The 25,048-nt window shown below is 35.4% G+C and overlaps 1 protein-coding gene across 1 annotated transcript; it reads left to right on the forward strand.

The window, feature by feature from the left end:
- The first annotated feature begins 4,573 nt into the window (after positions 1 to 4,573).
- Positions 4,574 to 21,999, forward strand: LOC120177456 (nuclear pore complex protein NUP214-like). Its single transcript, XM_039183595.1, has 13 exons — positions 4,574 to 4,690; positions 6,052 to 6,057; positions 11,394 to 11,507; positions 12,105 to 12,241; positions 12,743 to 12,908; positions 13,057 to 14,125; positions 14,539 to 14,692; positions 16,455 to 16,588; positions 16,672 to 16,796; positions 17,724 to 18,063; positions 19,309 to 19,501; positions 19,633 to 21,681; positions 21,775 to 21,999. Coding segments are annotated over exons 1-13 (4,608 nt in total). The 5' UTR covers positions 4,574 to 4,688; the 3' UTR covers positions 21,894 to 21,999.
- Positions 22,000 to 25,048: the final 3,049 nt, after the last annotated feature.

The raw sequence follows: 25,048 nt of genomic DNA on the forward strand, positions 1-25,048 counted from the left end.
ACCAAAGGGTCTTGTATAGAAGTATCGATACCCAATTCTTAGGGCATCGGTACTGTTCATAGGGTATCGATACTTAGGGTTCAATATCGATACTAGGGAAACTTTGTAAATTCCGGTATACCTAAATCATATCAATAATCGAAACAGTACTAGTATCAAAGTGAGGCAAGTATCGATATTATGTGGCATAGTATTGGTATTGACGTGATAAAAATGGCTAAAACCTCATTTTGTCAAGGGATTTAGGTAATGGTTAGAATCAAAAGGGAACACTAATAAAAGCTTGCAAGTGAAATGATTAACAATTGTGTGATAACATAAGATCTTAATAAGGTAAGATTCCATAAGACTTATGCCTTGTTTGGTACTCGGGAAACAACGATATCACCCGAGTCACTTTGTATGACGATTGTCTAGTAGAGTAAAGGATTATCCGAATATATCCGATATAGTGCATGGGTAATTAGAACGCTAGTTGAACATTGTGCTGATATTATGTGACCTAGACGCGTTCTGCGTACTCTAAAGGAGTATACTATCCTGACAAGGTGCTGACGCTATGTGACCCAGACCTAGCCTAGGGTACTTATGAGATGTTAATGTTATGTGACCCAAATCTCACGTAAGATACCTTTAGTGAACAAATAGGGGTGTGAGTTCCGTAATGCTTTTGTGACCCTAGACTGCACTATGATGCTTGTTTTTGTTGTTATGGGTTAAATGTACTTTAATGTTCATAACCATACTTGTAGCATACTCATTTGTTGGATACATGTAGTATAGTTGTGTTATTTGTGTGGCACCGAGCTTGTGAGCTCAGCGTTAAGAATGTGTTTCTGTACGCATGTTATTATATTGAGCCGTTTGAGGAGAGCACCGTCGCATCAAGGTTTCCAACATTCCTCACATAGTATTGATTGGTTACTTGTAGTGGACATGTGTATTCATAAAACCCTTATTGTTATATTCAGATTTGTATACTCTAAGATTTTATTATTTTGATTTAAACTACGTGTCACGGAGCTCCGGTTTGTAAAAGTATTTTATGACTATCATTAATGTCTTTTCATAAATATATGGTTTTTTAAATGAAAAAAATGGTTATCCACTTTGGTGGTTCCCTGTGACATCCGAGTCCTTCAAACTTCGGGTCGAGTTGGATTAGGGTGTTACACACTAGCATCCTCAATTGGCTACAATTGCAACATTAAATTAATAAGATATTTCCACATTACACAACATCCTAAACACATTACATTAACTTAATACTTTTTAAATCTTCGATTTTAACATTACACAATATCTAAACACAAACATCTTAAAGCTTCAGTCACCGATTCTCTTTACTAAGTTAAGAGATGATAATTTCCACTATCAATCCCACAAAGAACAAAATAAAAGTTAAATTCCAAAGAAATTTTTGTTTCTTCCTTTCTTGGTCCATGACCCCAACCATTCTTAGAAGACCAACAATAACAACCTTCGACCGATAACTCACTAGTGAATCACACTGGAAAAAGAACTTGCAAACCCTAACCCTTTTCTATAATTTTCACAACCCAAAACCTCCTGCCATAATTTTAGTTAGTCCAACCGGTAGTTATTGTTGAATGAGCACCATAGAAGTAAACTCGATTCACGTTTTCTATATCTATATTGTTAAATGAGCTCCTTCACTTCACTATTTTTCTTCTTTTTTTTTCAACAATTTCTTTATGATTTAGAAAATGAGAAAATATAAGAATATGTGAATTAGGGTTCCTTTAAATAAGAGACATTGCCCAAAGTTTTTTAACGTGACATTGTGAGGTGTCATTATGATATCCAACATGGCAAAAAAAATTCATGAAAAATACATGTCAGACGTGCAATTAGTTTTTTAATAGTATGTAACTTGATTGAATGTATTTAATTGAATAAAAAAAAAAATAGTGGTCAAGATAAAAATAAGTTATAGTTTGATGATCACTAGTATATTTTATCTTTTTTTTATTCTATCAGTTAGCCTATGATGATACTAGACATATTGGCCTCCCATTTTTCATATTACACAAGGTTTTGCCGTCGAGGGTATCTTGCTAGCGTTACGGTTTTGTTGAGCATTCTGCTGCCTAGCCGGGAAGCACTTATAGAACTGATCGGATAAACGACTGATTGATGTTAGAGAAGTTGATTAATTGAATACCGATAATGGGCAGACAGCTTGAAATTAAGGAAGAGAAGGAAGGGGAACATGTCGAAACCAAGGATTTCTTCTTCGAGAAAATCGGTGAACCCGTACCTGTCAGGTCAGATTTCCAGTTTGATCTCCAAAGCCCTCCTTCAAAGCCTCTCGCCCTCAGCCAACGTTTACAGCTGCTGTTTCTAGCTCATTCTTCCAGCTTGAAATTAAGGAAGAGAAGGAAGGGGAACATGTCGAAACCAAGGATTTCTTCTTCGAGAAAATCGGTGAACCCGTACCTGTCAGGTCAGATTTCCAGTTTGATCTCCAAAGCCCTCCTTCAAAGCCTCTCGCCCTCAGCCAACGTTTACAGCTGCTGTTTCTAGCTCATTCTTCTGGTGTGTTCAGTTTAAAATCTTTCTTTGTATTTTTGCTCTTGTAAATTGTAACGTTTTTTATTTGATTAATTAATAAATGATTGATATAATAAAGCTAAATGTTTAAGGTTCTTGATTTCCTAGACCAAGAATGTAATTGATTTGGCTAGGCGCTTGTAAAATGTATTTTTTTCGTGTCAATTGATTAAAAGATTTTATAAATAGATAAATTTAAAGTTTATCTAATGTTATAGGGTTCTTGGTGGCGAGGACCAAGGATGTGATTGATTTGGCTAAGGACATTAAGGAAAATGGCACCTCTTCTAGCATTGAAGATCTGAGTGTGGTGGATGTTCCCATTGGAAAGGTTCACATCCTTGCTCTTTCCACCACTGACGATACCATACTTGCGGCTTCTGTTGCGGCTGATATTAATTTTTTCAGTGTCAACTCCCTACTAACTAAGGTATTGTTTCTTTCATTATAATTAGGAGGCTGTTTCTAATATTATGTCATGTTCATGCTGGACTCTGCCTATATGTAGGATATAAAGCCATGTTTCTCCACTTTGTTATCTGGGTCAAGCGTTGTCAAGGATATTCAATGGAGAAAAAGGAAAGATAATTCTTTCCTTGTTCTTTCGGATGATAGAAAGCTATATCACGGAACTATTTCTCATCCTCTTAAGCATGTGATGGACGATGTTGATGCTGGTATCTCTGAATATCTATCTTTCAATTATCAATCATCACTAAACATTATTCAATTCTTTTGTTCTGCGTGTAGCTTAAATAACACCATTGTGATTTGTCCTTTTCCTAATCAAATTCTAAGGTCCTTATATTCTTCTCTAATTTGTTCATATTTTCCCTTCCTTTAGTTGTACCTAGCTATGCATTAGCATTGTATGAACAGTATCTAATGAAAGACTGCTATAAACATCAAATTCTCTCATCTTGCTTCCTCTTTTCACCTTTTGGAATTTTTTATGTTCTAAGATCTATCAATATCCATTTTCTTTTCTTAGTTGAATGGAGTGTAAAAGGTGCTTCTGTTGCTGTTGCAAAAGATAATACTCTTAGTATTTTGTCATCCGGTCTCACTGAGAAATTATGCATAGCTCTTCCATTCAAGTCCTGGGTTGGTGATTCCGATGATTGCACTTTAAAAGGTGAGTTTATTTTATTTTTACCTAGAGATTCATTTAAATTTTAGGTTGAATTTGCTTCTATATCTTTCTTACATGTTAGCCATATATCACCTTATTCCTGTTTGTAATTGTATCTTTATAATCATAGTAGATGTTGAATTTGTTCTTACTTTGTCAAAAAGATAAGATTTCCTTTTTTCATTTTAGGAAAGTGAACTGAAATAAATTCTATGGCACCTTAATGTAGAGTTCATGCTTGGCATTTAATTCTTGATGGCATTAATTTCAGTGTGGTAAGCTATTGTGTTGTATGCTTATCTTAAAGTGTTCAATTGTATTCATATTTTGACCTTAAAATTCAATTTTCATGTTAAAAATTTATTTCGGATTAAATTTTATTTAATTTTTCTAGTTCTGGAAGCTGCAGTACTTGAAGTGAATTTTTTACATTATAATGTGTATGATCTTCTTGTTCCACCAATCCTGGTTATTGGTAAACACATAAAATCATAGACTTCAATGTTGGATGGTATATTGTTTGCATACATATGTTGAAGTGTTAAATTGTGTTCCTTAAAAACCTTTTGAGGTCAAAATTCAATTTCCACATAAAAAATTGCAATTGAGATATCACTGTTATTTCAGGTTAAGTTATTATTTAGTTTTTCTAGTTCTGCAGCTGCAGTATTTAAGGTGTATTTAATATTCACATTTTTATGTGTATGATTTTGTTTTTCCATCAATCGTGGTTATTCCTAAACACATTCTTAAAATCATATGCTAATCTACTTATATATTTTCTATCATTTATGTTTAAAATTTCAATTTTTCTACACCCTTTGAAACTGAACAGTTTTTATTTCCATAATTTTGTCAGTGGATACAATCAGGTGGATTCGTTCCGATTGCATTATTCTCGGATGCTTTCAGTTTACTGGAGATGCACAAGAGGAAAATTACCTTGTCCAAGTAGTCAAAAGCAAGACAGGAAAAATCACCGATGTAATTACTAATCCCCTAACAGTAAATTAATGAGTTTCTTTTTGAATTTTTTTGGGATAAGATTTAGTTTATCATCTTCACTGCTTGTTGCAATTGATATGGTGGTTAGTAGACAGAGAGGTTAATTTGGAGTTTGCTATTTGGATAGTAACGTCTGCATTTGGTTTGTCTTTAGAGTTGAATATGTAAATTATATGTGTTTCTTTGGCATCATCTTCTGGGCTTTCACTTTGGCAGTGTTCTTTTCTGGTTATTGATTGCTTCTTCTATGAATTCCTTTTGTTTCATTATTGTCCCTTCATTAACTATATCCCGTCCTGGAAAGTGTTTGATTGATGGGATAGGGATTTTACATTTTCTGGAAGTGAGAGAATGAGTGTGATAGGTAGAGAGAGAGTTAGAGAAAATTTGAAAAAGTCCATCACCTCCGATGAGGAATGGACTGTGTTCATTGATAATCTTAGTAAGAGGGTTTCAAGAGGTGTGTTAAGGGATTACTTTAGTCCTTATGGTCAGATTCTGAAAATTATTCCTACTGGGCCTGCATTTATTCCAAAGTGGATTGGAGAGAAGAATGATAAGGGTAGATTTATACCCCAGCCCAAATACATTTCAGCTGGTCCTATGGGCAGGGTTTCAAATCGCGGTCGTGGTTTCGGTTATTTTGGATTTACCGTGATTGCGGCCGTCGCGGGTAACTCGGACAGCGGCGAAACCGCTATATCGCGGCCGAAATCGCGGTCGCGGACCGTTTTTTAAAACCCTGCCTATGGATGTTGATGACGAGGGTGAGTTTAGGTTGTTGAAAGAACATATAGGGGGGAGAAAGAATCTTCAAACAGAAAGCATAACGTAGATATGGTTACAGAGCAGTTTGCTGGCTCCAGCAGTCGAAACGGGAAACATGCAATTATTACACTGTCCTCTACAGATATATGAGGGGTAGAGTTTCGGTTGAACAAAGAGATTTTCCAAAAAATATGAAGATGGTTAAGGATGATAACCGAATTGGCCTTAATGAAGACAGTTTTTCAAGTTCGTGCGTAAGGGAGTTAAACTCTGTGAATCAAAATGGAATTCGGTCAGAGCCAATTTTGGATGGTCAGATCATAATAAAGGATAATATGCAGTCCTCTTTTAAAAATCACGTTCAATTTTTTCTCGGGCAAAAAGTCTAATTAATCACAGGTGGTTAAGAATCGCTCCACTTCGTTCAGGTAGTGTGTGCTCTGAGGGTGAAGTCAATCAGTTTTCATGACAGAGTTTATAGAAGGGTGTCTAGAAGAAGGGTCAGGGAATCTTTCGAACAAGACAGATCGTCCCCAAAGTCTTCCCAATCTTCAATTAAAGCTAGGAACGAGGCTGCTGTTACTAGGGAAGTATGTGATTTGTTGGGGATTACTTTCAAAGGGGGCCGACAGTTGCTAGAAGAAGAGATAATGAAGAGGGAAAGGAAGGGGTATGCGAAAGAAAGAGACTAATTTAATCTTCTTTTGGAGGGTTTTTAAGATTTTACATTATAATGTCAAATCTTAAAATTATTTCATGGAACATAAGGGGTTTAGGGAGAAGGGAAAAAATTAGAGCAGTGTCTAGACTTGTCAATAAAAATAAACCAGCCATATTGCTCTTACAGGAGACAAAATTAAATAAACAACTAAATGGGCTAAGCTGGAAATTAGGGGGAAATCTGTTGAAGGGAGGAAGCTTTCAACCAACCGAGGGGTCTGCAAGAGGAAAGTTCAAGGTGTTAAATGTGGAGTGTGTTATAATAAACGTTTATGGTTCGGCAGTAGAGGTTGAAAAAGAGGAGTTTTTTAGGGAGCTTTTGAGTTTTGTACAAAGCTTAAACCTGCCAATCTGCATCGGGGGAGATTACAATGCATATTTTGATCAAGCAGAAAAAATTGGGGTTTCACAGAACTGACATTCAATGGATTTGCTCAGGTCTTTTGTGCAACAAACAAATCTAATAGATCTTCCTCTATTAGGAGGGAGCTTCACTTGGTGTAGCAATAGGGTGGTTCCTACATGGGTAAGATTAAATTGCTTCTTAATCAGTGGCAATTTTTTAAATTGCTTTCCAAAAATGATACAGCGAATGCTTCCTAAATCACTCTCTGATCACAATCCGGTGCTGCTGGAGGAAGATTGCAAAAACTGGGGCCTTAAACCTTTTAGGTTTTTTCATTACATGTTAGAGGAAGATGGTTTTGTAGATGCGGTTCAGAAAGAAATTAAAGCTTTGGAATTGGATAGAGGGAGAAGGGGAATTTTCATCTTTTTACAGGGAACTAAAAAGATCAGGAAGTGGTCGAACAGAAGTCAAGTGGGGATTTCAGAAGCTATCACAGATTTTGAGAGCAAAATAAATGATTTGGAGCTGAAGGCGCAAGGAAGTGGGATTTCTTCATATGAATGGGAACAACTCTTGCTATACAGAAAGGAGTTATGGAAAATGCATAGGATTAAAGAAAGTATTTGGTTTCAAAAGTCAAGGGTGAAATGGATTAAAGATGGTAACAGAAATACAAGGTATTTTCATTTATGTGCTCTTAACAGAAACATAATCAATAACATTTCTGCATTGAATGTGGTGGAGAGGAATTAACAGATTCAGCTCGAATTAAGTCCTATGTCTATGATTTTTTCAAGAGAATTTATAATTCAAAAGATACTCTGGAGGTAGAAGACTTTCAACTTACGTTTGCAAAATTGAGTGTCGAACAAAGGACGAGTCTTGAGGTTAAATTTTCAGAGCAGAAGTTAGGGAGGCTATTTTCTCTTCGGATAGTGCTAAAGCCCCTGGACTTGATGGTTTTACGATGGAATTTTTCAAGAAATTCTGGCCTACTCTAAAGCTGAAAATTATGAAGTTTGTGGATGAGTTCTATTGTGGAAGGAAATGGGAGCATGGAGTTAATCACACCTTTATTTCTTTGATCCCTAAGAAAATTAATCCGGAATGTATTGAAGATTACAAACCTATTAGTCTAGTGGGCAATCTTTACAAAATTATCTCAAAAGTTCTATCGAAGAGACTTGTTTCAGTTATTAAGGACATTGTGAGCCCTCCCAGTTTGCTTTTATTCCTGGGAGACAACTCTGTTAGATTGTGCCTTTCTTGCAAATGAAGGCATTCATTTTTGGAGGAAGCAAGGGTTGAGAGGGGTCGTTTTCAAAGTTGATTTTCAGAGAGCATACGATTCGATAGAATGGCCGATTCTCCTGAGATTATTGAGAGTCATGGGTTTTGGCGAACGATGGGTTTCATGGATAGAAAATTGTCTTTCTTCGGCATCAATCTCGGTACTAGTGAATGGCTCTCCAACGGAGGAATTTTCTATGGCTAAAGGGTTGAGACAAGGATGTAGTTTGTCCCCTCTTTTGTTTAATATAGTTGGAGAACTTCTTAATCTTATGCTGACTAAAGCTGCCGATCTGGGCCTCTTTTAAGGGTTTACTATTAGAAGATCGGATCCCTTTCAATTAACCCACTTACAGTTTGCTGATGATCTTATTCTGTTTTGCCGAGATTCTCCTACACAAATTCTAAATATTAGGAGAGTGCTGAGGATTTTCAGCGTAATGACAGGGCTTTATCTAAATCTTTCAAAAAGCAATTTATATGGCATTAATATGGAAGAAGGCATCTTAAAGGAATAGGCTACTAAGGCTGGTTGTGCAGTGGGTTCTTTTCCTACGGTTTATCTAGGCCTTCCCTTAGGTGCAAAGAAAAATTTTGAGCTTCTCTGGGATCCAGTCATCCAGAAATTTAATAAAAAATTATCAAGTTGGAAAGCTTCATCACTGTCAATGGCGGGTAGATTGGTGTTGTTGAAGTCAGTATTGTCCTCATTGCCGATTTTTTTCCTTTCAATTTTCAAAATACCGAGTAAGGTATATAAGAAGATTAAGACGTTGATGGCCAAATTTCTTTGAGTGGAGGGAGCAGCAAACAATCGTATTCACTGGTTGAATTGGAAAATGGTATGTCAACCCATGGAAGATGGAGGATTGGGAGTTATGGATCTGAATTTTCTAAACATAGTGCTGCTTGGTAAATGGATCTGGAAGTTCGAAAATGAAAAGGATACCCAATGGAAAAAAATGATTTGTAGCAAGCATAATGTGAGTAATCTGTCCTTATCAATTGACAGGTAGTTTGTCCTATGGACTCATGGATTTGGATAGGTATCATTAACAATTATTTGAAAAAAGATGAAATTGGAGAAGGTTTGAGATCTCACTCTAAGATCCAAGTGAGCAATGGTAAATCTATATCATTTTGGAATGATGTTTGGGTAAATGATGATTCTTTAAAAAATCAATTTCCAAGGATTTTTGCATTATCAAATAACAAGTGGGGAAAAGTGTCAGAGTTTGGTTGTTTTGAGAATAATGGATGGGTTTGGAACATTTAATCTAGGAGGAATCTATGTGATTGGGAATTGGATCAATGGATTTAATTAATGTCTTTGCTTGAGAATATTGTATTGTCTGACTCAGTGGATGATTTCCTTTTGTGGTCAGGGAAGGGAGATGGACTGTTCTTGATTAAATCATACAGGTCGACACTATCTTTCAAACTGGGTGGTTCTTTCAATTGGAACAAGTGGGTTTGGTCAGGTTTGGCTCCTCCCAGAGTCGAAACCTTTCTTTGACAGCTTTCCCACCAAAAATTGGCAGTTAGAACGGAGTTGAAGAGAAGGGGTGTCCCATTGGAGGATGTCTTATGTCCGTTTTGTTTAAACAAGGAAGAAACTGTCCAACATCTATTCATTTCGTGCTCGGTTGCAGGGGAATTATGGAACAAAATTTTCAGGTTATGGGATATCTCTACGGTTCTACCTAAAGATCCACCTTCACTGCTAAGTTCTTGGTCTGATATAAGGGCAAACTCTACAATTTGGAAATTTTTACCAGGAGTTGTTTTCTGGACAATATGGAAGGCTAGGAATTCGGTGGTTTTTGATAATTTGAAACTGGACAGATCATCTTTATTCTTCATTTCCAAATTCAGATTGGCGAAATGGTATGTTGCTAAGCATCTGAATGTCACTACTCAGGTTGACTCACTAGTTGAGGACCCAACTCTTGCAGACAAACTTCCTAGTCCTATCTTTAAAAGAAAGAATGTTCAGAGTTGGCTTCCTCCTCCAACACATTATTTCAAATTTAATGTTGACGGGGCGGTCAGAGGTGAAGGGCTACAGGGTGGAATTGGTGGCATTTTAAAAGACGCAAATAGCAATACTTTAGGGTCCTTCTCGAATAATGTTGGCCCTTGTCCTCCTCCTATGGCTAAATTGAAAGCCATTGAGAAAGACATTGATTTTTTTCTTGCATCTACTTGGGCTGAGGAGGGAAGATTGATTATAGAGAGTGACTGCAAAGTAGCTGTGGACTGGATTTTGTTGCCGACTTCTGCTCCTTTTTTTTAGTTCTATGGTTGGGAAAATTGTATCTCTAGTTACGGCTAGGTAGATTATTGTTAGACACATTCCTAGGAGTTGTAACTATGAGGCAGATACTTTGGCTAAACAGGGGATTGGCTGAATTTTTTCTGTTTTTTAAGAGGTTTTTTGTAGGGTTTTCTTCTTATGCTGGTGTTTATGGTGTACTAGTTTACCCTGATGTACTACTTTGAGTTATTAATAAATTGAGGCACTCTTTTCCTCCTTCCGCTAGTTGCCTCTGTTCATGAGGTAACTATGAGGGAGGTTTTTAATGAGGCCTCCTACTACTATAAAAAAAACTATATCCCGTCCTGTTTGTCATAATCCTAGAGTGATTCACTATTCAGCCATGATCCAACTATAAAAAGCCATCAAGTGGAATAGCAACTGTCCAAAATACTGTTCACTATTTTGCTTGTTGCGAGACTCTTGAACCCGCCACCACCGAGATGATTTATTCTTCATATTCAATATTTAAAACTGTTCTCGATCTTAAGACAACTATAAATCCCCTGATTTTTGCAGGTTATGCCTGTTTTTCTCGGGTGTAGTAAGGCACTAAAAATTATAAACATATTGTTTTGGTGGAGTGGGTTTGGGTTAAGAGGACATCGAGTAAGCTGTTTTTTGGGGTGGGCAAAATTCTGCCTTGCTTTGCCAATTTTTATAGTTTTATCTTGGCAGTTACTTTGCTTTCAGAGTTTTAACTTCGTATAGATGGAGAATATGTGAATGCTATAATGAACTCTTATATTTGTGATTGTCAACATCATTAGCATTAGACTTTTCTACTGTTATTAGAACTCAAGGGTTTGCATGGAAAAATTCCCCCAAAATGTATATCTTTAATTTCCATGAATTGACTCAAAAGGAGAGGGACATACGTTTTCTACCTCCCTAGATGTTTGGGATTCCTACCTTCAATGAAATCATGATCTTTATGAATGCTAATTATTTTTTGGCAATGCACATTTCTTTACTTGAATTGCTAATTAGTAGGGCTTATACCAATATATTCAAAAGGTGTCTTTAGCACCTATTATTAGCATAAGTTGGTTGGTGCATGATCTCTTGTTTAAATAGCACGGATTGAATCCCCATACCCCAAATTAAGAAAATGTCTTTATGTTGCTCAGCAACCAACCTATTGCTTTTCCTGTTTTGTGATGAACCTTTGATTTTACAAAATGCCTGTTTTGAATGTGATATTATTATGCATTAATGTTTTATCAATTTCATTGCAGACTACTTCCGATTTGGCCATTTCTATCCTTCAGTGATTTGTTTGCGGGTCTAATTGATGACATTGTGCCCTTCGGAACCGGGCCTTACTTATTTTTGAGCTATTTGGAAGAATGGTAAGTTGGTATAATTTCATACTCTTGCATTTTTCTTCCTCCTTGTTTGGAGGTTTGCCATTTGTTGTGGTGCTTGTTGCACATGAATACTTGTTGTCTTGTTTTGTTTAAACTGTAATCATATCCATCCATCATTTTTATAAAAGGGATTCAATAGAAATAGAATTCTTATTTATACATTAAATCAATCCTTTTGCTTCTAATTTACTATTAATTGAATAATAAAAAATATTTAACGACAACTTAGAAACAATATTGAAGTAATATTTTTCATCAACCAAAAGTTTAGGACACATCTATGCTTTCATATATCTACACCATATATTATAGATATAGATAAAAAGAATCTAATCCCTTAAGTTGCAAGCGCCAACTCTGGTATTCAGTTACAATGATTTAAACTTGTACCTCAAGTTCATGAATGGAAAACTTGTATACATTCTATAATTTGAAGATCAATTAACTAGCTAACTCCTGTTCTTTGTTTTAATTTATGCATTCATATCTTTTTACCTTTTACATTTTGTTCAATCTCTCAAGAAATTCCCAATTCCCAATTTTGGTTAAGGTGTAATTTTTCGCTTTTTATTATTACAGTGAGCTTGCTATTGCTGCTAACAGAAAGAATACAGATCAGCATATTGTGTTGCTCAGTTGGTCACTTGGTGAGATGAGTGAGGCTTCAGTTGTTGATATTGAACGTGATAAGTGGCTCCCCAGGATTGAGCTTCAAGGTTTATCTCACACGTGATAATTGTCTTTTGACTGTAGAAATAGCTTGTCTTCTCTTTTGTAATATCTTTTGCACAAACATTTGAATATTCAATTTGTAAAACATTTTGTGCTCATCCTTTAGAATATGGATTTAACAAACATCATGTGAGGGGGCTAGAAAAAGTTCCTAGTTGAGAACTTGGGCAGTGCTTCTTCAGGTTTTGTTAAGAAGTCATGTTTCGTTACTGGTTTTACATCCTGTGATATTTTTCTTCCTAAAATTTGCATTTTGACACCCATACACATTTCTGACTTGTTTAATTTAAAATTGAATTTCCGACTATGTTGTATTAAGGATCACATTACTAGCACACTTGGTACAATATAGTGTCATTTTATGTGCTATTGATTCTTATAATCTGGTTCGCTGTTGTATTCAATAGCTTCCAGCAACTTGATTGCTGCTTCAATGTTACTTTGTTATAATCTGATGAATCTTTGTTAATTTGGCTTGTGCTTAGATAATGGCGAGGATAATTTGATCATGGGGCTTTGCATTGATAAAGCATCTACGTTTGGGAGTGTTAAGGTGCAACTTGGCGTTGAAGAAGTCAAGGAGCTTTCACCATATTGTGTTCTTGTATGCCTTACTTTAGAGGGCAAGCTTATCATGTTTCACATTGCAAGGTGTTTTCTTACTTCACTATTTTTTGTGTTAATTAAATATTTCTTGCAAGCAAAGCTTTTCCTTGAAGCAGCTGACCAAGTCTGCATTATGATGGCATCATCATCAAGCTTTACTTACAATTAGTAATTGCACTTGGTTTTACTGCAGTGCCAGTGAAAAAGCTGTTCCACCTGATATTTCTGCCCTTTCTGATAAAGAAGAGGATACCCCTGCTGTGTTATCTGCTGAATTTGATCTACCTAAACTTACTTATGGACAGGGTGAACAAAAGTCAGAACCGGTAGCTTTGTCTCCCCCATTCATGGATAAAAGCAAAACGGAGCCTCTTACTTATGGAAGTAGTGGTGTTCCTATTAAAAGTGATGAAAACCCTTCTCAAGTGAACATGAATTCAGTTAGACATGCTACTGAACAACCATTCCATAAAGATGATAGTCAAAGCTCAGTGTCTTTAAAAAACTCCCAGTCTTTTGAAGCTGTATGCCAACAAAAACCTCCAACCTCAAAGCCGTACCAAGAAGCAGGTACTCAACAAAAATTGTTTTTTAGAGAGCAAGGTACTAATTCAGGACAATCATTTCTGAGGACTTCTCAAATAGAGGGACTTGATAACAAGGTGAGGGATGGTAGTCAAACAGAAACTCTAACAATTCCAGGATTTGGATCTATTGCTTCTTCTGTGGGAAAAGTTTCGGAAGACTCATTACAACCAAATCGTGGGAGCATACCGAAAAAAAATGAGCTGGTTAAGGAACCAGTATCTGAAGCTAGATCAGTTGGCCTGCAGAGTGCATCAGTTCAGTTAAGGCCAAATCCATCATCACAGCCATTTTCAAGTGGAAAATTCATGCTTTCAAAGGAGTCTGATGCTAGAGGTTCATTTTCGTTTTCAAGTCCTTTTCAGTATAATATTTCTCAGAGTACCAGAGGTGCCACAAGCTTTCCTGGTAGCAATGTTGGAAAACCTTTAGATCCAAAAGATTCTACTGGTATATCAGTTTCTGTTGATAAAATTTCAGCCACACCATTAGATACTTTCGCTCAGAAATCTTCAATGGGAGCAGGAATTATTGAGTCAGTACCTTTAATTCGTGGGTCACAGTTATCGTCCCAGCTAAATTTTGCAATGGAAAAGCCTCTCAACCAAAAGCTTTATCCCCTCAAGGATGACCACAAATCGGCAACCCAGTCGAGGATGTCAAAATCAGAACCACAGGTATTGAAACAATTCATCACTGTACTGTGCATGTTCATGTGATTTTTCATATGCATTGTTTTAGCTTGTACTTGCATGGAGTGTTGAACTGCAATTGCTTTATGTACAAGTTGGTAATTAAGACTTTGAGCATCTGTACTGGAATATATTATCCTTTTGGTTGTGAAATATCATAGGCTTAAGTCTATTCATTCGTTGTTTTGTAGCAATTTTTTAGGAAATGCATATTAGAAGTTAAAAAGCTGGCCTAATTTTCTCTTTTTGTCTCATTATTTTCTATATCACACAAATGAAATTTTGCAATAAATGTCGTTCTTGATCTATCCCTGCAAGGGAGAAATCTGGTGCTTTTGTATTTTTCTAAAAAATAAACGGTTGCAACTCTACAGCACTTACATTTTTTCCCTCACCAGATTAAAGAAATGGCCAAAGAATTGGACACACTTCTAGAATCTATAGAAGAAACTGGTGGCTTTAGAGATGCTTGCACTGTTTCTCAGAGAAGTTCAGTCGAAGAGCTGGAGAAGGGTATAGCAATTCTTTCTGAAAAAATGCTGGAGTTGGAAGGTAACTTTTGTACCAGTGATTGATGGTGTCAATATATTCAATTGTATTTTAGTACTTAGCTGTTGCTTTTTATTGGTTAATGTGCTTTGATTTTGATGTCTAGGATTAGAACTCAACATGTAATAGGTCTTCAATTTCAAAACATTTGTCCAATGCATTTTAAGAAGGAAGAATAAAGAATAAAACTCCATGTTAGAGCCATCATTTTGTCTTCCTGCATTTCCTGGCTAGCACATCTTTGAGGATCTAGAAATTGAATCCTCACTTTTTATTTCCCTTTGCCTATTTTATTTTTTTTCAATAACCAAATGCCCACTCCACTATGTATTATACATGTTTCGTCCCCTTTAAGCACAATAATACTATGTTATATTCAAACAATAGATAAGTTTGTTTGTGAACATAAATAAATGGAATAGAACCTTTCCTAGTTTGTTTTGTTTAATGGTTGAGTCTAGAAATCTTGTTCGCAATTTTTTCTGGCTTGATAAACAAACACGAATTAACATGATAAAATTATTCATGAATTGTTAATTGAACATTGTTCACTTGCAGTACCACAAAAAACCCACCAAGATTAAAGGAAAAAATGCCTAACGGATTGGATAGGTAGATTTTTGAACTTGTTCAAGTTTTTAAACTTATAGATTGGCTTATTGATGAAATGTTTGATTCATTCTACTCTAAAACATTGAGCTCAAATAGTTTCATTTAAAGGAAGCCTGCATGATTTTGATTCTTGGACTTTCTACTTTTTGCCAAGTTGAATAGGGCTGGAGAACGGTTAGCTAGTATAATAAATGAAATGGAGAACGGTTAGCTAGTATAATAAATGAAATGAAGTTATCCTTTCTTGTATTCCTGATCGCGCGATATTCTCTGTCTTCTCCTTGTATAGTGTCAATAGAATTTGTAGTATTATTCATTGACTTCAGATTTTTGAAGTGTTTTCCATGTGATTGTTTTACATGCTTTTGTTCTAATGATTTCCCAACATAACTGTCTGTGGGTCCTGTAGAATGTAATGGACGAGCAGCATGGGAAGATCCAACATCTTCTTGATAAAACTGTTGAAGGTACCTTCAAGTTTTAAAAAATCTCATATAAAAGCATTTTAATTTTTTGGCAATTTAAACAATCGACAATTCCTTTTTGAATTTTGGTAACTTAATCACCTATATAATACTTTCTTTATGGCTCCATCAACTATATTTTCAAAATCTTGGAAAGCAATTTATTTCCCACAAACATTGGAGAGAACTTTTAGTTTGGAGGAACATTCTTCAGCCTTCAGATGGTGAGGAGTGAGGACTGCATCAGATGCGTAGATTACCTGAAGATCTGTAATTTGATCAAAACTTGAAACCTCTCCAAAGTTGTTGGAAATTGAATTTGGGTTAAAACTGAGGAAAGAAGGGTAAAAAATATGAATCCTGGGTGACCAAACTGTGATTTTTTTGAACTGGAAAGTTTATGAATCTTGAATTGACTTGAATGTGAAGTGATCCAAACAGAAGAGGACCCAATCCTGACACTTGCTTGACACAAAAACTGTAAAAATCAATAAAAGTACTACTACTACAACTATTGAAACTTATAATGAATTAAACATATAAAAGTAAAACACAAAAAAAGTAAGTTTGTTTGAATTGATATTTTTATTAAATTCTTTAGATTTATAGCTTGCTTGGTTCACTTTTTTTAATATACTTATGAATTGGGTTTTCTATGATTTACCTTTTATCCTTGTACTGGCTACCAGTTTTAGCAAGGAAAATATACATAGAAGGAATTATAAAACAAGCTTCTGATAGCCAATACTGGGACCTGTGGAATTGCCAAAAGTTAAGTCCTGAGGTTGAGCTTAAGCAGCAACATATATTGAAATTGAATCAGGTGTGTCGTCAGCTAATGGTTGTTGTGAAGCATCATGTTTGATTTCGGGTTTTTTTACGATTACATTCTGTTTCCATTTGTAGGACTTGACCAGTCAGTTAATTGAATTAGAGAGGCATTTCAACACCTTTGAGCTCCATAAATTTGGTGATAATGATGGAGTTCATGCAAGCCGGAGAGCTTTACAGAGTAGATTTGGGCCTTCAAGGTAATTTTTATCCCCATAGTTTACCATCTATTATTTCTAGCATTTATAATAAATAAATAATTTTAATCTAAATAAGTATTAAATATACTGAATGTTAATATACAACTAGCTAAATACTATTGCCTTCGATATGGATTTTGAGGGTAAATGTTCAAATATTAGTATTTAAAAAGAGCATTTGAAAAAAAAGAAAGAATAAACCTAAAACTGATTTAATCCTAGTTTTACCAGTTCACATTTTTTACTAGTTCAAAATATTTGGTTATGCGCTCTGTTACACCGAGTCTTTGATAATGGTTGTCATACCCATGTTTGGCCCTTCTTCGCTGGGCTAGGATGCTGAACTTTAATATAATACCATTAATCCTCTATCAAAAAGAATTAATTTTAAAAAAGCTCATTTTACTTAAAATATATATGGTAATGTAAAAAATATCTGAAATAAAATCAAAATACATAAAAGAATTTAAATCTGAATACTTGTATAAAATTATATAAATAAAAACAGAAATGAATAAATTTATTTATGATATTGCATTATTTGCAATCATATATTCTAATTTAATATGATAAGATGTATCGACATATTTGTATCCAATTTTATATCGTTTTCTGCTGACTTGAGTACAAAGTTTAACAAAAGATGCAAGTCATACATGCAACACATAATAGTGATGTTTTAAAAAAAGATGCTAGTCACACATGCAAATTGGTAAGAACCATGTTGAACAGGTTTCAAGGCATACACCGGATTGGATAGGTATGTGGTTGAATCTAAGTAAAAACCAGCTAATCCTGATTTTTCAACAACAATTCTTGTTAAAGTCTTCTAGCCACTACAACTATAACAGCGTTGCAGATTTATGGTAGTGAATATGTACATGTAGCTTTTACAGATATTGCTTAACACAGCAGTTTTCATTGCAGACACGTTCAGTCCCTGCATTCTTTACATAGTACAATGAGTTCACAACTAGCAGCTGCCGAGCAACTTTCTGCTCGTCTCTCACAACAAATGGCTATGCTGAGTGTAGACTCACCTGTGAAACAACAAAATGTGAAGGAGGAGTTGTTCCAAATGATTGGAATAACGCATGATGCCTCTCTAACCTCTCCACATGCTACAAAACCTAGCAATAGTTCAAAGAAATTTGTTATCTCCTCTGGGTCCTCTGCTTCTAGAAATCAGTCGAGGAGAAGCCAATCCAGTGCTGTGAAGAGTTCTGACTCAGAATATTCAAGGAGGAGGAGGGACTCACTGGACAGGGTAATATATTTTTGGGCTATTCCATGTTTTCAATATCTTATAGAGGACTTCATATCCGTGTCTGCTTCTATCTATGAATGTCTAGTTGAAGATACACTTGAGTGTTCTGAAGTGGCTCAAGATTGGTCAGAAAATACTGTGTTATTCAACTTTTCTTTTCTTTATTTTTGTTAGTTAAAATTGGAATCCTTCTCCTGTTATGGTCTTGTGTTTGGGATCGATAAATTAGCTCGTCAAAGGGAGGTCTTGTGTTTCGCTGATGTATTTTTGTATAGCAGTGGTTATGAAGGGGTTTTTTAATGAGGTCTCGTTATTTATAAAAAAAAAAGGGAGGCTGAAACCTTAGAACTTGTTGAAAGGACTTTATTTCGTCCAAATTGGCCTCTTAAATAGAGGTTTACAGAGTTAAAAGAAAACTTACTAAAGCAAGTCTCCGACTAAGGTAAGAATTATAATGATATAAGATACTCATAAATAAGATCTAATATTTCTCTTAAAAAAATATTAGTAGTCTGATTTCCTTATAATTACCAAATAATTGATGCCAATAATAATATTGACTACGAAGGCCAACCATAACATCGCCATTATTATCCATTGTTTGTTCCTCTTTTATGTTATTGTTATCTATCAATAGTTTTGACAACAGGTCAAAGTCAAACTAAGCTACAAAGAAGAGATTCTATCAGTTTTTTCTCGAGGAAAAGATAGAAAAATAATAGATCTTATCTATGGTTATGATAGGATATGGGGCATTATGGGGCAAGTTTGCTAGAACCTTCTCTGTTGTGCATTTTTGCATTTGGCCTTTTGATCAACTGTATTAGAGGACATAAACTAATATTTTTTTGGTGGAAGTGGTAATATGAATGTAAATAATTGTTCCTCAGAATTCTAATTTTTCAGGAACCTCTGTTAAATAATTCATTTGTGATTTTTTTTGTACTTTCAGTCTTTAAGCCAATTGGCAACCTATTATCTTTTCAAACAGTTAGACAGCAATCATCCAGATAATGAAATTTATTCAAGCTCTAAAATTTCTAATTTTCTTGATTGCACTTTTTTTTATTAGGGTTTTACTTGTTGGAACTCTTTTGCATCCACAAACATTAATACTTGTCATATTTACGGATGGTATATCTCTAGGGTTCTTATAGATACATGCATATATCATATTCTTGTCTCCTTCCATTTTACTCTTGGGAGTTTTCACAAATTGTGACAAGTTTTTATGTTTTATGGCAGAGCTGGGCTAGTTTCGAGCCTCCAAAAACTACTGTAAAAAGGATGCTTCTGCAAGAATCAGCAAATGTAAAAAGATCATTTTTAAAAGATAAGCAGAACTTTAGTCCTTATGCTTATGAGGAACCAAAAAGTTTATTTTTGAAGGAACTTACAGCAACTTCAACCACATTGCATAAATCTGGAAATGAGGAAGGTGAGGCATTACTACATCCATGCTATTTTTCTTGATAAGTCATTTCTCTACGTACTTCTATTTAAGTTTAGTTACTACTAGCTGTTTGCTTATGTAGCCAGCTGCTAATTGTTACTTCCATACTTTTTTAGTTAAAACAAGAAGTCTAGATGCATTACCAAAACAACAATCTGAGTCAACTGTTTTCCAATGGGATAACAATTCTCTACAACCACCACAGTCTGCTGGGTGGAAATCTTCTACAGTTCAAACAAGTAACTTCACTGCTTTGTCATCAACATCAGGATCACAGTCTATGATGGTGCAGAATCCTTCTGGGGAAACATGCTGTATCCCTGTTGCTAAACAAAACTTTGGAGCTTCTCAGGGTGAGAGGTCTAATACTTCATCTTTCAATGAGAATGAAAGTCAATCCAGTTTACAGTTTAGACCTAATCTATATCAAGAGTCATCAATCTCCAAGGTGGCTTCATCGCCAAAGAAATCTACTGATGTCTTGACTTCAGATCGTAAAGGGACTGTGCTTGTAAATTCAGCTTTAGGGGATGTGAAACATGTGCCATCTACGACAAAGAGTACACTATTTGGTTCTTCTAACAGTAACAACTCTCAGTTCATACCTCAAGCTGCTGTTCCTACATCTACTACCCCGTATGCTGGAGTTTCACAATTCAATAGTGTAGCAAGCAAAAGCCAGCCAATTGAAAAGGTACCACAGTCTACTGCATTCCCTAAACCAGTTTCACATTCGTCATCATCATTATTCAGTTCCTCGACTCCATCAATATCATCATCATTTTCAACTATGCCGACTCCATCACAAACGTCAATCACCACATCAATTAATGTCTCATCATCTACAGCAACTAGTTCTACATTGGTGCCAAAATTTTCCTTTTCAACATCATTGTCAGCAGCATCTACTTCATCACCTGCGACAAAATTTAGTGAATCTAAAATAAGTTCTATAGCTGCAGTAGATGCTAATAAAAAACCTTCATCTTCCTCATCATCAGTTCCTTTCCCTGCTTTTGTTTCTTCTTTTTCCTCGTTCATTAACCCTCTCCAAGTGCCCGTACCCTTGCTTTCTGATTCATCTCCTGTGAATTCGTCTGATGTTTTGAAAATTGAGGCTCAACCGCGTAAGGAGATGCTTGGCTTTACAAAAGATTCAGATTCGATGATACAGACACCACCTCTGCAACATGAACTTCCAGCAGCAGAATTGGGCTTGAAGCCTCAATTTGCAGTATCATCTCCAATGAAAAGTGTAACTCCTACTGGAGTGTCATCTGGAAGCCAAACCAGCATCATTGATGTTGCAGGTCCTGTAACTAATTTGGCATCAAATGCTCAGCCACTGCAGCCTTCTATTGGAGATAATCTTTCAGCACCATTGTCAACTAGCATTAGCACCATTGATGGAAAGAGCGGAACATTGGATGTCACACAAGAGGATGAGATGGAGGAGGAGGCTCCCGAGACAAACCAAATGGCTGAACTTGGCTTGGGAAGCTTAAGTAGCTTTGGAATTGGCTCAACTCCTAATCCAACTGCTCCTAAGCCTAACCCATTTGGCGCTCCATTTGGAGTTGTGGTGACAAGTCCAGCTACCTCTTCATTCACCTCAACTGTTCATACTGGAGAGTTGTTTAAACCTGCATCTTTTACTTTCCAACCTCCACAGCCTTCCCAATCGGCTCAACCTGCAAGTTTTGGTGCGTTCACTAGTGGCTTTGCTTCTAGCACACCTGTTCAAGCTCCTGCTCAAAGTGCTTTTGGCAAACCCTCACAGCTTGGAGCTGGACAACAGGCTTTGGGGTCAGTTCTTGGTGCTTTTGGGCAGTCACGGCAGCTTGGTACTGCTCTATCAGGAAGTAGTTTTGCTTCCGGGAGCAGTTTTGGTGGTGGTTTTGCAAGTCCTCAATCTGCTCCTGGATTCTCTAACGCTGCAACAGCAGGTGGGTTTGCTGGTTTGGCCTCTACTACTGGTGGCTTTGGTGGTCTGGCTTCAGGTGGTGGGGGATTCGGCGGTCTGGCTTCAGGTGGTGGGGGATTCGGTGGTCTGGCTTCAGGTGGTGGGGGATTCGGTGGTCTGGCTTCAGGTGGTGGTGGATTTGGTGGCTTGGCTTCAGGTGGTGGTTCTGGCGGCACTGGAGGATTTGCTGCTGCTGCCACAGGTGAAATTTGGTGTTTATTTTTTTTACTTGTTTTGCTCCGCATATTTTTTTCGATCGCGAGTCGTGACTTACGCTACATAACTATCTGTGCAGGGGGTGGTGGGTTCGGTGCTTTCGGTAGCCAACCGACAAATGCTGGTGGTTTCTCAGCCTTTGGAGGTGGTGGACAAACTGGAAAACCACCTGAGCTTTTCACACAGATGAGAAGATAGCTTTGTCGAATTCTCTACAGATAAGGACTTCAATTTGTTTGTGGGTGCCCGAGTATTATTTAGCCTTTAACATTTTGTATAATCAATATTTTAACAAATCAGTAAATGTAAGCAGTTTTTTGTTAATTCGACACCTTATCATGTTAATCGGAAATACTGTTTTTATATTTACATTTAATGGTTTGGAAGTTTAGTCAAACAAGATTATAGTTTGAGGTTACCTTCAAAATAGCTCATCATTATTAGAGGTTGCAAACGGGTCACTCAGATCGGGGTCATTTGGATCGGGTTTATGTCGAGTTATTTGGGATCAGGTTATTTCGAATCTAGATTATATTCGGTTTGATTTTGTTCGGATTGGATCGAGTTTGGTTCGGATTAAGTTTGGGTGTATAGTAAATTGGGTCGGTTTGGGTATTGGGTTGGCTCAACTTTTGGGTTTGTTGTTTTTCAGTTTAGGTTAATATCGGATTGGTTGATCTTCAGGTCGGGTAAATATCAGATTAATTAGCTTTTGGGTTGGGTTAATATCAGATTGGTTGATTTTTGGATCGGGTTAATATCGGATCGGTTGATCTTCAGGTCAGGTAAATTTCAGATTAATTAGCTTTGGGTTGGGTTAATATAAGATTGGTTGATTTTTGGATCGGGTTAATATCAGATCGGTTGATTTTTGGTTTAGTCAATGTTAGATTAATTGATTTTCAGTTTAGGTCAATCTTTGGACCGAGTTAATCCGGGTTGAATAGTGTATGAGTATAATTAAATATATATATATATATATATATATATATATATATATATATTCATGTAAAAAAATGTCTATTTGTTTGTCAATCTTATCATTAAGGCTCTATTTCAACTTTCAATCTTTCAATAATTTGAAATTAAATCATCATTTAGAGATATAATTTGACCCAAACTTGATCTTATAATACATGTTAGAGTTTGTAATTTGAATTTTATATTGATATGATTCAAAACTTCATAGTGATAACTATTTAGTAAAAAACTTTTGCTATTATAAATTTCATTTTCAATTTAAATTTTTAATCATATGTTTATTGTTTAATTATAAATTTAATATTTTATTAAAATTTAAAAAATAATATTTAAGTAATTTTTTTAATATTTTTATTATAAATTTAATATTTTTATTAAAATTTTAACTATGTTTAAATTAATTTATTATTTAAAATAACTTTGATGGTTTTAATTAAAGTGAATTCTCTTTATTTGAGAGTTGTGTTTCATGTTAATTTGTGTTTGTAAAAAAGTAAACCTTTTTTCTTTTAAAGTCAATTATAATATATCATCTAAGTGATGATAATTAAAGCTAATCATATAAAATAAACTTTTGGATAGTAACTTGACTTTATAGTACTTCATATCAAATAATTTTTAATTTTTTAAGAAATTATCGGATCAAGATGATCTTTTAAACGAGAGAAAATAAAAACAAACTATTAAATTAGTATCAAACGTCGCACTGTTGTTATTAAAATATTATCAAAGGTGGTAATTAACTAGTAATATAATAAAAAAGGAAATAAAACATGCATCATTTTACTATTAATCATATTATTAACAAATATATAATAACAATAAATTACTCAGTCACTTTTACTCATTTATCAGGTTAAAAATTGGGTCAATGTACGACTTGAATCAGAGTTGGGTAAATTAAACTCAGATTGCTTTCGGTTTTGGTTGCTTTCAGTTCAGGTTACTTTCGATTCTGGTTAATTTTGGCTCGAGTTACTTTCAGCTTGGGTTATTTTTTCGGATTTGTTACACCCCAATTTAGTGGCTAAATTTTTTCTTAAACTTATTATGAGAATTAAATTGAAATTCTAGTTAAATTTGGGAACCAAATTGAATTTTTAATTAAATTCGATCCAAATTCATGAAGCAACAAAAGCTTAGGGACCTATGGCATGATTTTGTCATTTCCAAAAAAGTTGGGTTTAAAAGCCCCAAATATGAAAAAATTCATTTTTGGAAAGATTTCTCTCTTAAAGTTTTTTTTTTGATAATTTTGTTTTAAGAATCTTTAAATGATGTTTCGTTCTCGTTTGAGCATCTATTATCGACACCGCCGACACCATGGTGTTCCTGGAGTTGTGAGGAGTTGGTTGGTGTCTTTGGAATCTTGAACATTATTGACGTGAGGAAGGGTGAGAACGAAGTTTCGGTCGTTCGTGTTTTGGCTTTCCGTCATTCTCAGTCGCAAAAAAAACCAATAAGTGACTCAAAATCCCCTAAAATTGAATTCTTGAAAAATTGGTGATGTCTGACCACAGTAAGCTGTCGTATGCACCTCACGCGTCGCCTCTTGCGCATGGGCTTCGTCAGTCGCCTAGGGGGTCTGAACCAGTCTGCTTGAGCTGAGCTGAGCCGAGACGAGCCGAGCTTCTATTGACCACTATTGATTGGTTACCGTTGTTGACTGACCGTTGATTTTTTTCGACACCATATATCCTAATGTTTTTTTACGTCTTGAGTTTGTTTTTGCAGTCCATTTTGCTAAATTTAAACTCGATAATTTTTTTCCAACATTTTATTTTCCGATTCGATCTGACTTTTGCATTTAAATGGAATTCTTTTGCCATGTATCAGAGATATTATGGGAAGTGAAATTTAAGTTCAAGAGGGATCGAGTGGTGGTAAATGATCGGCCGATGAAGCTCGAAATCGAAGTAATTTTTTCTACCATATGCATGCTTTATGGTACATGTTGATAATTGGTCAGTGCATGAATAAATATGAGTGAGATTGGTGTTATGGTTGGTTATTTTGAACTAAATCTAATTTCGGTATAATGTTAGTAAACTAATTAAGACTCGAATGACCCGCATAAATAACTAGGGAACCAGTATAAATTTTAAGTTGAGTAAAGTTAGCCTCTAAACTATAAATTCTGATTTTTTTTCCTGTTAGGATTTTTATACCATAAATATTTGAATGAGAAATAACGAAAAATACCCTTAAAGTTTAAGAAGGGCACATATTGCCTGTACTAGTAGAATTAACCTAAGAATAAGATTTGATTGATAGGATTATCGATTACCCGTTAAACTCTTGATCTACATGAAAATTTTCTAACAGTCAGTTTTTAACCTCTGAAAAAGCATGATCTAAATTTTTTATTTCTG

This window comes from Hibiscus syriacus, unplaced genomic scaffold (genome assembly GCF_006381635.1).
Source record: "Hibiscus syriacus cultivar Baekdansim isolate YM2019G1 unplaced genomic scaffold, ASM638163v2 tig00112289_pilon, whole genome shotgun sequence".
In the NCBI taxonomy this organism is placed as follows: domain Eukaryota; kingdom Viridiplantae; phylum Streptophyta; class Magnoliopsida; order Malvales; family Malvaceae; genus Hibiscus; species Hibiscus syriacus.

Bases quoted from the DNA above. Each gene is read 5' to 3' on its own strand.
- LOC120177456 (XM_039183595.1), top strand. The intron at 12,909-13,056 runs GTGTTTTCTTAC...GTTTTACTGCAG, and splicing joins ATCATGTTTCACATTGCAAG to TGCCAGTGAAAAAGCTGTTC. The intron at 16,589-16,671 runs GTGTGTCGTCAG...TTCCATTTGTAG, and splicing joins ATATATTGAAATTGAATCAG to GACTTGACCAGTCAGTTAAT.